Source organism: Chrysemys picta, chromosome 1 (genome assembly GCF_011386835.1).
Source record: "Chrysemys picta bellii isolate R12L10 chromosome 1, ASM1138683v2, whole genome shotgun sequence".
Taxonomy (NCBI): Eukaryota; Metazoa; Chordata; order Testudines; family Emydidae; genus Chrysemys; species Chrysemys picta.
The window spans coordinates 61,177,137-61,194,621 of NC_088791.1; the positions used below are offsets into that span (position 1 = coordinate 61,177,137).

At 42.2% G+C, this 17,485-nt stretch overlaps 1 protein-coding gene across 6 annotated transcripts in view; it reads right to left on the minus strand.

Annotated features, from left to right (window-relative positions):
• TAFA2 (TAFA chemokine like family member 2) overlaps positions 1–17,485 on the minus strand; it is a 311,638-nt gene that overhangs the window by 7,497 nt on the left and 286,656 nt on the right. For 5 of the 6 annotated variants that reach the window (XM_065558034.1, XM_024108057.3, XM_065558044.1 and 2 more), the window contains one exon: positions 5,009–5,256. In XM_065558034.1, the coding sequence (XP_065414106.1) occupies positions 5,245–5,256 (12 nt within the window). In that variant the 3' untranslated portion in view covers positions 5,009–5,244. Of the gene's footprint in view, positions 1–2,296; positions 2,859–5,008; positions 5,257–17,485 lie in introns of those variants that run through there. The other variant, XM_065558052.1, reaches the window with a different exon arrangement.

The window sequence follows — 17,485 nt, forward strand, 5'->3', positions numbered from 1 at the left end:
ATTGTGCCAATATATTTTTTTATGGAAAAATAAGGTTTGACAGCAGTATATACTCAATCTTTAAAATCCTAAGAGAACAGTAACACTCCAAATGGGCACAAATATATTCCAACCAACTTTTCATTTAATAATAAATCTGAAAATTAACTTTTCTGGCGCTTAGTGGAAAAAAGGACATAACACCTTTAACACCCTAAATATGTATTTGAATTAATTTGTTCATACTTGGAACATAATTGCTCCCTTTATGCTAATATCTTTTTTCACACGGTTGTTATATTATGAATACAACGAATTAGACTTACTTCATTTCTATGTTCTAAATGAGCAATTAAAGTATAATTACTCTGCAGTTGCAGACTTTTTAATTTAAATTGGTGACTGGCTGCTGTAAGTTGTCTGTAATTGTACATGAACTCACTTGCTTTATTTTAAAACAACACTATATAATTTAATACAACTGAACCTTAACACATTTCTTCATGTGGGTGGTGTGACAGACCCAGACCAGTGTGGTACAGGAGTCTGGTAGAGGGCAAATATACTGGTCACTGGATGAGTAGTTTTCTGTTCCCTGAGTGACCAGAGCAGGGGCTGCACTAGAGTAATCAGGAACCTGCTAGAACCAGTTAAGGCAGGCAGGCTAATTAGGACACCTGGAGCCAATTAGAAAGAAGCTGCTAGAATCAATTAAGGCAGGCTAATCAGGGCACCTGGGTTTTAAAAAGGAGCTCGCTTCAGTTTGTGGTATGAGTGTGAGGAGCTGGGAGCAAGAGGTGCAAGGAGCTGAAAGTCAGAGAGTGTGCTGCTGGAGGACTGAGGAGCACAAGTGTTATCAGACATCAGGAGGCAGGTCCTGTGATGAGAATAAGGAAGGTGTTTGGAGGAGGCCATGGGGAAGTGGCCCAGGGAGTTGTAGCTGTCATGCAGCTGTTACAGGAGGCACTATAGACAGCTGCAGTCCACAAGGCCTTGGGCTGGAACCGGAGTAGAGGGCGGGCCCGGGTTCCCCCTAAACCTCCCAATTGACCTGGACTGTGGGTTCTTCCAGAGGGGAAGGTCTCTGGGCTGTTCCCCAACCCACATGGTGAATCTCTGAGGCAAGAAAATCCGCCAATAAGCGCAGGACCAACCAAGATAGAGGAGGAACTTTGTCACAGTGGGTAAACGTTTAGAGTAAGATTCAGCCCTAAGCTACACCATCTCTTGCCAGCGTAACTGGGGCCATGTCTACACTACAAAATTATGTCAACCTAACTTGCATCAGTATACAGCCACCACAGTTATTGAATTGCTTGGTGTGTGCACACATGGCATTTTGTGTCAGCAGTGCACATACTCCCAGAAGCATTTGTATCGATTGTATAGCCAGTGTGAGGCACTGTGGGATGGCTCCTGAAGGCCAGTAATAGTCGACATAAGTAACATGGTGTCTACACTATCACCGTCAACCTCATTACTTCATCCGTAACCTCTGCATGGAAAGATAGGCAGTACGCCAAGAAACCACCCGGGCTTTAACCAGGAGATCTTCAATGATCTCAAACTCAAAAAGACATCCTACAAAAATGTGGTGTTACTAAGTTGACGTAGAGAGGCACTTACATCAGCAGAAGCCAAATTTAAGTGAAGACACCTCCACAGCTAAGTCGATGCAAGGCAGCTTACGTCAACCTAATTGTGTAGTATAGACCAGGCCTCAGAAGATGTCATGAAGCTGATCCTCAGACTTATCCTGTGTAGCCCAAAAAGTTGGTATTGTTAGCCAGGAGGGGGCACAGCCAGGTGAATGGGTAGACTCTGGGCAGATTCCAGCCCTGGAACTCTGAATACAAATTAAAGCTGCCTTTCACTTGTGAAATTCCCAGGACTGTGGTATAGTGCAAACCGCATCTTCCCTCTCCTGGGAATGAACCCCCATTATAACAGCTCCTGCTAGCCCAGGACCAAGGCTTACACTTCTCTACACCTGTGGCGGTAAGATCAAGCCCATAAATGCAACCTTTACTCACATGATTAGTCCCTCTTTACCCAATGAGACAATTTGCATTAGGGTCATTTATTCCTGCATGTGTGAGGATTGAAGGATCCAGTCAATATGTGATACAGCATGTTTTAATATAAATACCTATTAATTCCAAGTGGTAAATAAATCTATATGTATTTGCTAACCATTGAGTGGTTTATAGGTTTAATTGAGACATCTAATTATTCTCACTTAATAGTTTAATAATTTTAGAAGATTAGCCAGACAACAGTGCACAATATTTTGAAATCAGTGTGTACTGGACCATTCTGTGTTCATTAGCTATTTTTTTACAATACTTTGATCTTCAGCTTATTGACAGACAGTTCTTTTGATTTTTTTAATACATATTATACACACAACAATTATATTAAAAGTATGTCATTTAGGTTGCAAAGTCAAGCACTCAAAAGTTAGGAATTTCCAGATTTATGATTGCCCATGCAACTTTTAAGCTGTCCCCTGTATGCCTATCCTCTGCATTGAATAAAGCAGATGTTCTGTGGGGACAAAATATTATGTTATAATGTGGTTTAAAGACTATATTAAAATGCATATACACAAGGGAACAGAATTAAAGCTGTATATCTTTGTCTCTCCCACCCCTTAGGAGTTGGTGGAGATTCTGTGCCACATGCTACTCCCAGGGCGAGGAATAGTGGAAAAGGTCATTTCTGGATCTGGAGGACCCAGCACAGCTCTCTTCTCTCCAACCCTGCTACAGCTCCTTTGCCAACCCTCTTGTGTTCCCAAAGGAGTGTGTGGTGATGTTGCTGCTCCATAAGTCAGGCCTGGGAACGTTCCGTGATTTTGGCAGGCCCTCAACAGTTTTCTGAGAAACACAAGTGAAAGGAGGGAACTAGTGATTTTTAATACTTTATTTCTCACTCTAATCTAATTGGAATTTCATGGGACAAAGAAAAGGGCCTGCTGCCAACAATGGAACTATAAGACCTTCTTAACAGAAAAAATTGCAAGAATCTCTTATAATGGATAACATTAGGCAACCTAAATATAGGAATTTACCAGCTTCCCCTTAAACTAAATAAATAAGGGAAGAGACAGTTCATAGAAATTCCTGGCTATGTACCCTGAGTTTCATGTTATTCTCTAAGACACAACAATAAAGTAAATATGCTAAATTAACCTATTTCTGCATATGATAACATTCATACATGCTTGTCTATTGGACCCTCTGATGCTAATCCTTATTCATGTGAATAAAGTTTTACAGAATTATGTCTTATATTTGTAATAGTTGGGAATGGAAGCAGAGTTCTGTAATCCTGCAACAAGAAGGACCTCTCTTATGTGGACACAGGACACTTCCTTCCTTTTCTGCTTCCTAATTCTTGTTCTTAGTAAGGCATTAACATTTCCCAAAAACATTAATAAAAGAGGCTCTGAAAAACAATTCATTTGTGAACTTTTCCTAACAGGGAATAGACCCAACTGGCTTGTGCTAGTTACACATTTCTATGGGAATAACCATGTTTTTCTTTTAAAAGCCTAATGGTAGTATAAGAATTCCGAATCAATGTGGGCCTGCACAACCAGAAACATCTGTCAATGGTTTTTAGTTTCCTGTACTCTGCAAATGAAGATCTAGGCTAGAAACAAATCTTTTGAACAGATGGACATGCACTATTACTTGGAACTCTGAAATCCATACAGTGTGCTTGCCATAAACTATCATTCATATGCAATTCATGAAAGCAGATGACAGTTTGTCCTGCCACTTGTGCATGTTCATCCACTCTGAAAAAGATCAGCTTATAAGATTGGCAGGCACTTGCTGATATAATTGTACTACTCTGCATTTCTATAATGCCTTGCATCTGAGAATCCTAATGTTTTTTATAAAGGTTAACTAAATAAGCCTCATAACACCCATGTGAGATAAGTATTTTATTATTCCCTTTTTAGAAGTGAAAAAACTAGAATGCAGAGATGTTAAGGACAAAAGTTTCAAACACGGGTATCTACAAGTAGGCACATAAATCCAGATGTACTACACAGTAGGTATATGTGGATTTACACGTGCCCAGCTGTAGGCAACCACGTCCCTGGGAGCTCAAGAAACTGTTTCAAAGGCTCTGGAAACTTTAACACCATTCAATCATACTTTCCGTAGCATATGCCTGATCTACTAGTTAAAAGAGAGAGCTGAGAGTCAGGTTGTTGTCCTGGTCTGCCAGAGACTTGATATTTGTCTTAGGCAAGTCACATAGACCAAAATTTTCAAACTTGAGTGACTTCAGTTACATTTGTACGTGCTCAGCATCTCTGAAAATCAGGCTATTTACTCAGATGCTTGTAGTAAACATAGGACAATTAACTTTTAATGAGACTTAGGCTCCTTGGGGCCTAAGTCACTTAGGTACTCCTCAAAATTTTAGCCACCTAAATTTGGAAATTTTGGTTTAAGCAGTTTCCCAAGAATCCCACAGTAAGTCAGTATGAGAGAAATCTAGATCTCCTGATGCTCTATTCTGTGCTTGAACTAGTAGATAAAGCTTATTCTGTATATGAAACAGAACATTTCCCAATACATCCAAATGGCTGTAAAGTTCCCTGAGTCTTTGAAGACACCAAACATCAAACCTTTCCTGTCTTTAATAAATTATTTCTAGTTGGGATTGGTCAGGGATTAGATTTGCACAAATTCCTTTCTTTAGGGCCTTCCATTATGAAGAAAATAGATATATTGTAGACTGAGTGCACACTGGTGCCAACATGACATTTTAGTTCTACTTTTCCATGTGCACCCAGAGAAGTCAATGAGAAAAGTTTGATGTGCAGGGAATGCAGAATTGGGCTTTTGGCTTTAAAACTTAGAACATAAGAATGGCCCTACATCCAATTACTTTTCATATCAGTAACCCAAGGTTCATGGGCATGTGGAGCACTATAAGTAACTACAATAAAGAATAAGGTACAGCAAATCCTGTTAAGACTGTGGAAACCGGTATTTGTACACACCTGCTGCTGTGTGAGTAATAAACCAGGGCTGGAACACATTTCTGGAGTGGTTTTGACTCTTTATTCCTCAACGAACCTTCTGGCCCTTCCTTAGAATCCGACCAAGCCTAGGATTCACCACAACTAGTGCTCCAGGATGGAGCCAGGATATTTTGTGTGTGTGGAAAAATCAAAAATTGTCATCAGGCACAGCAGAAACCTCCTTTTTCTACTTCTCCATTCGGACTTGAAGAGTTTTACACGTTTGCCTAAGAAACAAACATATGTCAGGTACTACATTGTTATGGAATTAATTACATCAAACAAAACTGGGATTCATGGAATATACAGAATGACCCAAAAATATGTTTTTGAGAAAAGATAACTTCCCGTATCAAAAATGCCATGATATCAAAGAATAAGAAAAACCAATCACAATAATGTCAGGGGAAAAGATTTAAACATACTTAAATTTAGCAAAATATTCTATTTGTCAGCAAAAGCAAACAGAAATGGATGACTAACATTCATTTCATACAAGTACATCAACAGTTCTTAATTCTGATAAGCCAAATACTGGAAAGACCTTTGAAAATAAGTAATTAGTAAGACCTGTGATGTAGAAGAAAGAGACATAATATAAGAATTATTTTTCTGAAAGATTTATGTTCTTCCCATATGTAGTTAAAGAAAAAAAGCATAGACCAGTCTGGGAATTTTAAATAGACGAATAGTCAGAAGAGAACTCTCCTTACACTCAATGCTATTGTGGCATATGCTATAGGAAACTCTGAGCTTTATACATACAGCTTTATAGGTATATAAAGTATTAGGCCAAATTTTTCAAAATAGGATGCCCAAAGTTAGGCATCTAGATCCACATTTAGATATCTAAATAAAGCGGTCTGTGGATTGATTTTCAGACACACTGAGCACGCTCAGCACCTCTAAAACTCAGGCCATTTTATTTAGGTACTGCCTAATATACTGCCTGATATTTTTTGGTGTTAAGAATCAAGGTCATACAGCCTGTCTTGAAGAAGTTTGCAATGAGATCTAAGATTGTACTTATAAACTCAACATTTTGGTGTTTTAATTATGTCCCTAAATGTTAAAATACAAGCAAACAGATATAAGGGTAGGGGGAGAGGGGTGGAGGAGTTTTGTCTCTGATTTGTATATTTGCTTGAACTGGATCATTTACAAAATCACCTTAGCTCATACAATTCACCGAGATAAACATCCTTCGGGTATGTTCTCTGAAGACAGTGGAGTCACATCAAGGAGAAATCTAGCCCATTAATGTTTTTAGTGTAACTCCTTTCCATCTTCTTCCAAAAAGTAACTCCATTAGAATGTATATGCTTTGTGTGAGTGCACTTGTGCACACACCTATAATGCCTACGTATTCTGTATGTTCCTAGAGCACAGCATACAAATGAAAGTCTCGTAGTAGAACTGTTATGACATATTAGTACACCTCTACCCCGATATAATGCTGTCCTCGGGAGCCAAAAAACCTTACCGCGTTATAGGTGAAACCGTGTTATATCGAACTTGTTTTGATCCGCCGGCGTGCACAGCCCCGCCCCCCTGGAGCACTGCTTTACCGCGTTATATCCAAATCCGTATTATATCAGGTCACATTATATCGGGGTAGAGGTGTACTAAGAGCATCTTTTTGGATGACATAACTGTAAATAAAAATCAATTTTTCAAATAGAACCTTCTATTTTTTTTCTATAACAGATAAACATGCAACAGTGCAACACAAGAATATATGTGGCTTACGCTGCAATCAGAACCCCAAAGTAGAATTTTAGCATTGTATAACTGGGCTGTAAAACAGTTAATTAAATACTAATAATAGTTTTCACTTCTATAGCACTTTCCATCTGAGTATCTCAAACTGAAGACAAAGGTGGCAACGTGTTTTTTGCTTTTTTGCACATGGGAACACTGGGGGGAAAGTGTCTCATAGAGGTATTGAGAGGTCTCACACTGACCTATCCATGGTCACACAGCAAACCAATGGGATCAGAACTTGTTTCCTAATGCCTAATCTCTTGCTCTAACCTATAAACAACATTATAATTACAGGAAAATATATAACATGGGATTGAGGACATCTATTATTCTAAAGGGGGAAAAAAAGTTTCAAAACCAGTTGAGAGTTACTTAATATGCTTGTTAACTTCTTTTTAAAATAAATTGATTTTACTGTTATTTTTGGTTTTAATGGGACAAGACTAAGTCCATAACTTCAGCTGAAAGTGTGGAAGCAGGACCGTGCCCCAGATTATCCCCAATAAAAATCCTGAATTTGCTGGACTTAATCACTACCTATTTTCTTCAAATACAGATGGCATCACAATTTTGAAAGGAAGTTTCAATGGGAAGTTTGAAAGGGCTGTAACAAACTACATGAGCTAGAGGCAGACAAAAATAAAAATGGAGTCCTTACCTGTGATTTTAGCTTCTCTGTCTGTGTACCTGCTGGTCTGTCAGTGTGGTATGATGTGTTTTCTGCCTTTGCCCCAAGCTTCAGAGGCAAAGATTCCTTTTGTGATTTCCCCCCCAACTTGTTTGCCAGCTTCCCCGGCTGGCATTTTGAGGTAGTGCACTCATATTTGGCTCCTGGGAATACTGCCATAGCTGAGGGAATACGAGGACTAGAGAACAAGTTAGAAAACAACAGAGAAATTTCCAGGCAGAAATTAAAAAAAAACCCAAGTATCAACTTGAAATGCTTTGATAGTTTTCCTCTGTCTTTCCTTCCAGAGCTGCACTTGCATATGGAAAAAAGAGCTCCCCATGCTAGAAGAGAAATTTCAGACTCAGTCAAGACTAGTGGGTTCTGACAGAGTGGCAGATACTCATTTAAAGAAAATAAAATTACATTAAATGAAGCTAATTTCACCTTTCTCTTGCATGGGTATCATCCATCACTCCATCAGTCTAATATTGATAGGAAGCAGCAAAAGGTAGAATACGAAGGTGAACAGAATAAAAAATATCATCCTGTCCCTGCCCTTCAGGTCCTTATGGAAGAGGACCAAAGGAAGATGGAAGAACTTTCCACCTGAAAATTGTATCAGATCATGTAGCTGATCCAAGATGTAGAGATGGGATTGATATTATTCCACACACATACCACAAATACAAATTTCTCCATATTCCCTCATGTTCCTCTTAGTTGGAGGCTTTCTAGAAAATTCCATCCCTCCCGTAACTCTGAACCAAGGTCTATGAGATGTAATATGGCTCCGGTTCCAAGCAGGTTCCAAGTCTCAAAGAATGAAAAGTTCAGTGTGTGTGTGCGCATGTGTAAGCACGCACTAAGGGGCCCTGGTAAATGAGAATGTGAAAGACCAGCAGGATCCTCAGTTGGTTTACACACAATGGATGTCTGAGCAAGTAGAGTTGTTAAGATTACTGTTGCTTATTCCTGCCTGATATTCCTAGCCATCTCAGCCATTTGAGGGGAGTGAGGAAAACAACATGTCAGTATTGCCCATGTAAAAAAAAAGATAACATATCCACCCTCCATGTTTAAGGATGTGAGTGGCAGACAGAAAATCTCACTGTCTTCCTGTCATGTTTTGTTACTGCTTCCTACATGGATGGTCTTAGGTTCTAGTAGTTAAATATCACATTCTTTAAAACTTAACTCCCGGAAATAGAGGCTGTCATGTCATTCCTGGACCATTTGTCCTAAATAATGTGGGAGCCCATCTGAGCGCCCCACCCTGACAAGTTGCCATCTCATTGATCATGGATTGGTCAGAGAAATACTCTTACGTAGGTGTTGAGGGGATATCCACGAGGGAAGTGACAATTGTAGTGCAAAAGGAAGAGTGAGCAGATGATCTGACTTCTGTTCTCATAATACAATCATCAGTGAGAAAATTCTGCAGAAGGAGAGATGGCCTGGTCTCTACAGAGGACACCATCATACCCAGTAATGAAAGGCACTGGTGAGCTGACTTCTGTTGTTCGTCACACATCTTGATAAGATTTTCAATCTTGTGGGCATATGGGCCAGTCTAAGGTTTGTCCAGAAGAAGTGAATGAGTTCCAGAAACTGAATTAAGGAGTTCTTCTTGTAATTGACTATGAATCTGTGGTTCTTGAGAATCTGGATAATCTTGCTGGCTGGTACAAAAAGCAGCTACCTCTTATGATTGCATTCTGACCCTAGGATGATCCAAATAATGGTAAATATGGATGCCTTCCTGACTGAGAGAAGCTAATCAACATAACTATATTTTCTAAAGTCTTGATGAGAAGAGAAGCGGCCAAAATGCACTCCCTGAAACTGGATGTTGTCATCTAATTGCAGAGGGCAGGTAGCATCGGTGATGTACATAGATATGACAATAGGCCTATTTGAAATCAACAGAACAAAGAAAATCTGGAGAGGCAACTTCTTTAGTGATGGTGTTCAACCAGAATTGGAGTTTGCAAACTACTAGGTTCATTTTTGAGAAGTCCCAGGCTGGGAGGATAAAACACCTCCTGTTCTCTTTTTGCACTGTGAAAGATCTTGACTAGAAACCAAAAAATGTCTTGAATACCGGCATAGTAACGATGGCCTCTAAGGTGATAAGTTTTGCTGCATTGTCCAGAGATGCGTGTCATTTTGTATCTGAAGAAGTGGGTTTTTTACCCATGAAAGCTTATGCCCAAATAAATCTGTTAGTTTTTAAGGTGCCACCGGACTCCTCGTTGTTTTTGTGGATACACACTAACACGGCTACCCCGATACTTGTCATTTTGTGAGGCCCTGGGGAAGAGGAGATGACAGGACAAAGAGAGGAGTGGAATCTTGAAATTCTCTGAGGAGTCCTACTGCAACTATTTCAAGAGCCCATCTAGCTGAAGTAGTATTGGCTCAAGGTCAAATAAGTTCTTCCATCTTCCTCTTACAGGGATGAACTCCTGAGCCAACAGGCTTTATTCATAGAGGAAAAGCAGCGTGTAAGGGCCCTCTCTGGTTGTGGTTTGGAAAATATTTTCTGGCATTGATGGAGCAAGAGTGGCAAAAAGAAAAATGGTTTTGAATGGCTGAAACTTAAAAGGATTTACCACTCACTCTGGAGTCTCTTGAAAAGGGTTGATTTGGGGTGATCTTGTTCAGGTCTGAAGAATCCTTAATCATTTTCTCGAACAATTCTCTCAAAAGTTTCACCCCATTGAAGAGTGTCTTGATAACATTGGTCCTGGAGGTCACCTATATCCCTACAAACCTGAGACACTCATTCTGTTGCCTTGAGGAGTTAGAGGATGGATCTGGCAAAGAACCAGGTAGTGTCACAGGCTGCATAGAACAGAAAACTCAGGATGAGTTAAGTAGCTCTTACCTTTATCTAGAATCTTCCTTTAGAAGATCTCTTTCTCTGTGGGTGTAGTGGGGTGTGAATGATGGATAAGGCTGTGCAAGCTGAGACTACAAGATGCTTATATTGCAATGCAGGAGGATTCAAAGCCCATTTTAGAGAGCTCAAACTTCCTTTGGAGTTCTAGTTCCATCCACAGGAACTGAGCCTTCCCTATGATGAAACCAGTCTTGACTGAGGTGGAAGGAGGAGTCATCAACCTTGGGAACCAAAACAGATTTGGTGGTCTTACGCAATTGAACTTGGTATCATTTTTGGGTGACACTGATGATGGACCTCTTCTCTTCCAGGTTGGCCTATTCAAAGTCCACTATCTCTTCCATCAATTCTGATACATAAAAGGCACTGTATCCTGCTTTTTTTCTTCATCCTGAAGGGGTCTTGGACTGAAGGGAGTTGCATGGCGGGGTTAATTATTTTTAATGAACAAGATCCACCAACTCATCTTGTTTGTCCTGCAAGAAAAGGCACCTGAATCATCAGATTCAGATTGGTCCAAGTCAGAGCAGGAGAGTTCTCCTCCTTCTGGACTTAGGGGAACTGACTAACTCCTCTGAGTATGACACAGGCTGAGATTTTCTTTTCTTAGTAACTATTATCTGTTTCCTGGGGAGAAGTCTAACAGAAATGAGGGAGGGTGGTACTCTTGAGGTTTTCTGCAAATAGAGCTAGAGGATAGAGAGCAGTCTGGTGAGAACTATAGGACTCAGGACCATGGGAAGTCAGGTATCTTGGACTTATGGGGCCGAATTCTCCACTTCATTACATCAGTATTACACTGATATCATTTCAGTTAAATAGGCATAAAATTGATGTAACACCGATGCTGAATGATGGAAAGCAGAGTTTGGGTCTACTGTACAAGCTAGGAACACTACCTGGACAATAGGGGCAAAAAAAGCCTACTGCTTTATAAGTCCCAACACTTCAAGCATTTTCTTCCCCTCCAACTGACCCGATCTTGGCTCCTGGCTGACATTTCACTACTGGGCAACTCAAGCAGTAGGAGAAGCTGACAGTGAGATATTAAAGAGCCAGTTCCTTCACTGTAAAAGGCTACCAAACATCACAAAGGGTCTGCCTAGCATTGCTGCAACAAGTGGAGAGAGGCTGCAAGTATGTGGAGCTGAAAATGGGAGCTGAGACCTCTTTAGCTTAGCACTAAACCCATTCTATGGGGAAGTGCTGGAGAAAACCAGTAGTGTATGGAAATCCCTGGCTTTCCATTAATGCTTCAGTGAATGAACCAAAACCCTATCTGGACCCAGCCTTCAGGAAGCATCTCTGTTTTTCACCATGGAAGCAGAAGATTGCTCTGCAAACATAAGCATGGTATTTCAAACATGCCAGTGAGGGGAGCTGATAAGCAACTGGAAAAAAAAAATCACAAGAGGAATCTTGTGGGACAAAGGCAGAAAACCCTTCTGTACTGGGCTAAAGAACTGGTGTATCACCATGTGGAAGCCAGAAATGTTTGACAAAGTGACCTAACTAATGACCTATAATTCAAATACCATTTGATATTTTTTCTGCACAAACATTCTCCTTTGTTTTCAGAGTAAGTCTGGCAATTTTCAAGCTACACAGATGCTAAAATAGGCCTGTATAATGGTTTCAACCTTAACTGAGGAGAGGCTTCCCCCTCTCCAAAATGTATTTAAATATGATACTGTGATATGTATTGTTATTAACAATATAATATTGCTTTAAATGTGATTGGGCCATAATTCACAAAGGATTTAACCTCTTAAGGTTTCTGTAGTATCTCTGCTCACACAAAAGTGAATTGAGGCACCTCAAAAAAAAGTTTGAAGGAGAGTAGCCAAAGGGACACGTCCCAGAACAAGCAGCTGGGGACAAAAATCAAACAGGACAGAGCAACCAGCTCCCAAACAGCCACTCACAAAAAATAACTACAGTCTGTGTTCAGAAGCCCTCTTCTTTCAAGGGTTATGTTGACAGGTTCCTCATCTTCAAAAAGCATTTAATGCTGTTCTATCTCCTGACCAGTAACCTCAGCACCTATGGGAACTTTGAAATCCATTTGAAATTGGTAATCTGCATTTGTGAGGACTTTGTAGAACATTTCTATAGCGGTCTTTACTTCTCAACCAAGCTTTCCTGCCCTTTGTGGAAATCTGGCTAAGGCTACACTACAGTAACTCCCCCACTTAACGTCCTCTCGCTTAACGTTCAATCTTACGTCCCTGCTCCATTACAGAACATTCTAGTTTAATGTTATGCAATGCACCGCTATAACATTGTTTGGCCGCCTGCTTTGTCCATGGCTGGCAGCCCCCCTACACGCTCCCCCCACCACCACCTCCCGCCTGCCAGTGGACCCTGCGGAGCAGTGCCTCCCGCAGCTCCCCCCACCTCCTGCCCGCGGCAATCAGCTGTCTTGCGGCGTTCAGGAGGCTGGGGGGAGGAGCAAGGACGCGGCGCACAGCCTCCCCCCTCCCTCCTGAATGCCGCAAACCAGCTGATTGCTGCAGGCAAGAGGCCGGGGGAGCAGAGGGAAGGCGCTGATCCGCAGGGTCTGCTCACAGGTGGGAAGCGCTGGTGGGGGGCGGAGGGGTAGGGGAGCTTATAGGGGCTGCCAGCCTGTTTAATACCTATATTAAATTGCTTGTTTAAAATTGTTTAAAATGTATATAATATCTTCTGTCTGGCAAAAAAAAATGTCCCTGGCACCTAACCCCCCCCCCCCATTTACATTAATTCTTATGGGGCAATTGGATTCGCTTAACATCGTTTTGCTTAAAGTTGCATTTTTCAGGAACATAACTACAACGTTAAGTGAGGAGTTACTGTATTTCACAGCTTGACATTAGAAATGTATGTCCACAGGGTCCAACATTGAGATTTGGTGTGTGCAGCTCTGACATTCAAACTTACTTGTATTTAGAAACAGATATCTATGTGCCTGATCTAGGGTTGCCAACTATCTGTTTGCAGGAAACCAAACACCCTTGCCCCGCTCCTACCCCACCCCTGCCCTGAGGCCCCATCCCTGCCCTGTCCCTTCTCTGAGGCCCTGCCCCCTGCTCACTACATCCCCCATCCCTCCATTGCTCACTCTTCACCACTCTCACACACTCGCTCATTTTCATCGGGCTGGGACAGGGGGTTGGGGTGAGGGTGAGGGTGAGGGCTCCAGCTGGGGATATGGGCTCTGGGGTGGGGCTAGAGATTAGGGGTTTGGGTGCAGGTGGCGCCTCTCAACTGGGAGTTGGAGCCAGGGGGTTTGGAGTGTGGGAGGGGGCTCCAGGCTGGCGTAGGGGGTTGGAATGCAGGAGGGGTGAGGGCTTTGGCTGGGGATATGGGCTCCGGGGTGGGGCCAAAAATGAGGGGTTCAGTGTGTAGGAGGGGATTCCAGGCTGGGGCAAAGGGTTGGGGTGTGGGAGGAGGCTCCAGGAGGCAGTTTGAGTGCAGGAGAGGGCTCAGGCCTGAAGCAGGGGGTTGGGGCATGGGAGGAGTCCAGGGTGTGGGCTCCGGCCGGGAGGCATTTACCTCAGGCAGCTCCCAGGAAGCGGCTGGCATCTCCCTCTGGCTCCTAGGCAGAGGCACAGACAGGTGGCTCTGCCACTGCCCCTGCCTGCAGGCACTGCCCCCGCAGCTCCCATTGGCCACGGTTCCCAGCCAATGGAAGCTGCGGAGCTGGCACTCAGGACATGGGCAGCGCACGGAGCCTCTGTGGCCACCCCTACTCCTATGAGCCATAGGGAGATGCCAGCTGCTTCCTGGGATCCGCACAGAGCCGGGCAGGCACCCTGCCTTCCCCACTGCAGGCGGCCAACCAGACTTTTAACGTCCCGGTCAGCTATGCTGACTGGAGCTCCCAGGGTCCCTTTTCAACTGGGTGTTCTGGTTGAAAACTGGATGCCTTGCAACCCTAGCCTGATCCAAAGCACATTGAAGTCCCTGGGAATTGTTCCATTGATTTCACTGGACTGAAGATCAGACCCTATGTACTTGTTCCACCTAAAGATCAAGTAAATGTCTAAAAGTGACCTAAATTGCATCCTCAAATAACTGAGGTACAAAACACGTGTGAAAAGGAAGTTAAGGCCAGGTTGGAAATCAGGCTCCGTATGTGCAATGTGGCTGAACTAATGTAGCCAATGGAACCTTACATTTTGCATTTCTGTAGTTTTTGGTATCCAGTTGTATCAACAAAGGGTTTTGCATTTAATTACGTACATGATTTAGATTCTAGATGCTGCACATTTAAGTAATGAAGATGGGCTGCCTATGGACTCAGTCCTGCTGAAAGAAGTGCAGAGCCAAAGTGCTAGTGCAAATGCTCAGTCCACACTCTGTAATGAAGTGTGCATCTCTGCATGCCCTCAAGCCAGCCAATTCCAAAAAACACCATACAAGCAAGTATTAAGACAAACAAAGAACAAAAACCAACAGAACCAACTGGACAAGAATATAGATTAAAACAAGCAACCTCAGTGCCTGCTTCCCCTTTATCTTGTCCTACCTGTGTCTGTGATTATCGCTTGTCTTGCTTTGGCTAAACTTATATTGTAAGCTCTGTGGGGCAATTATGTTTTTTCTAGGCTTTGTATACAATTGGTGCTATATAAATAGATAAATAACAACCAGCTCTAGGCCCAAATTGGCCTGAAATAAATTAAGTATTGTAAGTAAGGGGGAAGTGGATACACCCAGTGCATAGTAACTTAAATACAATCCATTACATCAGGGATCGGCAACCTTTGGCACGCAGCCCATCAGGGAAATCCGCTGGCAGGCCGAGATGGTTTGTTTACCTGCAGAGGCTGCAGGTTCGGCCGATTGCAGCTCCCACTGGCCACGGTTCGCCTTTCCAGGCCAATGGGGGTTTCAGGAAGCAGTGGCCAGCATATCCCTCAGCCCACGCTGCTTCCTGCAGCCCCCATTGGCCTGGAACAATGAACCGTGGCCAGTGGGAGCTGCAGTCAGCCGAACCTGCAGCCTCTGCAGGTAAACAAACCATCCCGGCCCACCGGCGGATTTCCCTTATGGGCCATGTGCCAAAGGTTGCCTGCATTACATGCAACGATGTGCACAGAATCTATTTTTAGGGTTTTCAGTTACTTCGCTAGCCAGTGAAGACTGGTGGTTCCACAGTAGGGACTGTACTTGAATAAAATGAGAGTAGAGGTAGGCAATGTGTGTAAGAAAACAGTATCTCTTGCAGCCAACTTCCTAGTGCTTCCTGTTGTATGATGGGCTGAGTTTTCTTTGGCACAAAGAAAGTGTTATAGCAGAACAATCCAACATTCTGTCACTGAGAGTGGCTAGTACCAGAATCTAACCTGCACACAGGGAACGTTCCACCCTATCTCCATTACTGGCTGGTTTACAACATGAGGATTTATATATTTTTCATGAAATACATTTAATCTTGAAAAACAGTACCTGGTGTATACTGCAATTTTAACGATGAGATACTGGGGTGCTGGGAGCAGCTCTGTTAAGCATGTTCTTAGGTGACAAAAAAGAAATTCTTTAAAAAAAATTGATTGCCCATAGGCTCTGAAAGAAACTCTCTGATAATAACACTATAATAAAGAGTAATCACTCTTTTCTGTGTCTAATATTTGGCTACAGTATATGCACATAATTGTGTTATGATCACATCCTTTCTATGAACCACAAAATATTGCTAGACACTGAAGATATGTGTACTGTTTCTATAATCAGAAAGGGAAGATTCTAGGTAGGAGCTCTGCAGTGAAGCAGAGTGATAGAGTAGCTTTAGGGATAACACTGTTTTCTTTTTTTCTAATAAAGCCCCTTGTTCAGTTTTAGAAGAAAGCAACTTCTAAAATTATTTTACATGACAGACAACACAGTCATTTTTAGGCTCTATTGGCTTACAATGTCAGTAGTTGGACATATTTCAAATTTAACAATGGCAACAGCAAAAGGCAAAGGAAATCAGTGTGAAATATGTGTCCCCATATTAACCGCAGCTACCCCATTAGTATGTAGTCTATCAGTTAAACTTCAGTATACCGTATATACCATTTTCAAGATCAAATCCATGTAATCACAAATATTGTGGGTTCTAGCTAGAACCCACCATAAAACTTGGAAGAAGGAAGAGGAGGGGGGAAAAGAAGGGATAGTCTAGCAGGAGGACAATGCTTTTTTTCAACCTTAGCATCAGCACAAACAGAAATACTTGTTCTGTTTTTTTTTTCCCCCTCAGATGCTGCCTAGAGTGCCTATGCATTTGTTGTGATTCAGGAAGACAAATCATCAGCTAACATAGCCACTTCACTGTCACGAACATCAGGCTTGATTTCAAGATAAATTTCCTTTTCTTACTAGATCTGGGGACTCATTCTCAACTCTCTCACACTGCTTCTTTTTTATTCATTATCATTCTTCCCTTCCAGGATCTAAGGATAGTAGAGGGGGCGATAGCAGCAAAAAAGGAGGTTGTGACTGTGGCAGTAATAGCTGTGGAAATATTAATGCCACTTCCAGATGCTTAACATCTTGCTAATTATCACCCTGGCTCTGGCTTTCATTTTTTAGGATGCTTGAGAAGTTTGTGGCAAGGCATCTTTGGCAATAACTGGAGTCCTCAGATTTCATGGACACCACTCAGTGTGGTATTAGACCAGATTTTGGTACCGACATAGCTCTGGTCTCATTATTTGATTATCATCCCCTAATACTGGACAAAGTCAAGGTACCCAGCTAATTCTTCTAGATCTATCTGCTGATTTGAATTAACTGATTACAATGTGGATAAGGCTTTGGACCCTGCCAGTAACAGGGGAAGTAGTACTAGAGTAGCTCCATTCTTTTATCTCCAAGAGGACCCAAAGAGAAGTGTTGGGTGATTGTTTTTCTGCCTCAAAGGTTCCCTGGTGTGAAGTGCCATGAGATTCAGCCAAGTCACTTTTCCTGTTCTAATCACTAGGGGAAAGAGAGATGCTTTCGGCTGCAGTGATATCCAAATGCATCTGTTTTTCATTAGATCTGGATAGGTGTGTTTTTCAGCTTGCCCATTAGTAGTTAAGATTGGGGAGTGGAGGACAGATTTTGGCTGAAGCTCAATCCACATCAAACACAGAAAGTGCTGAGTGGC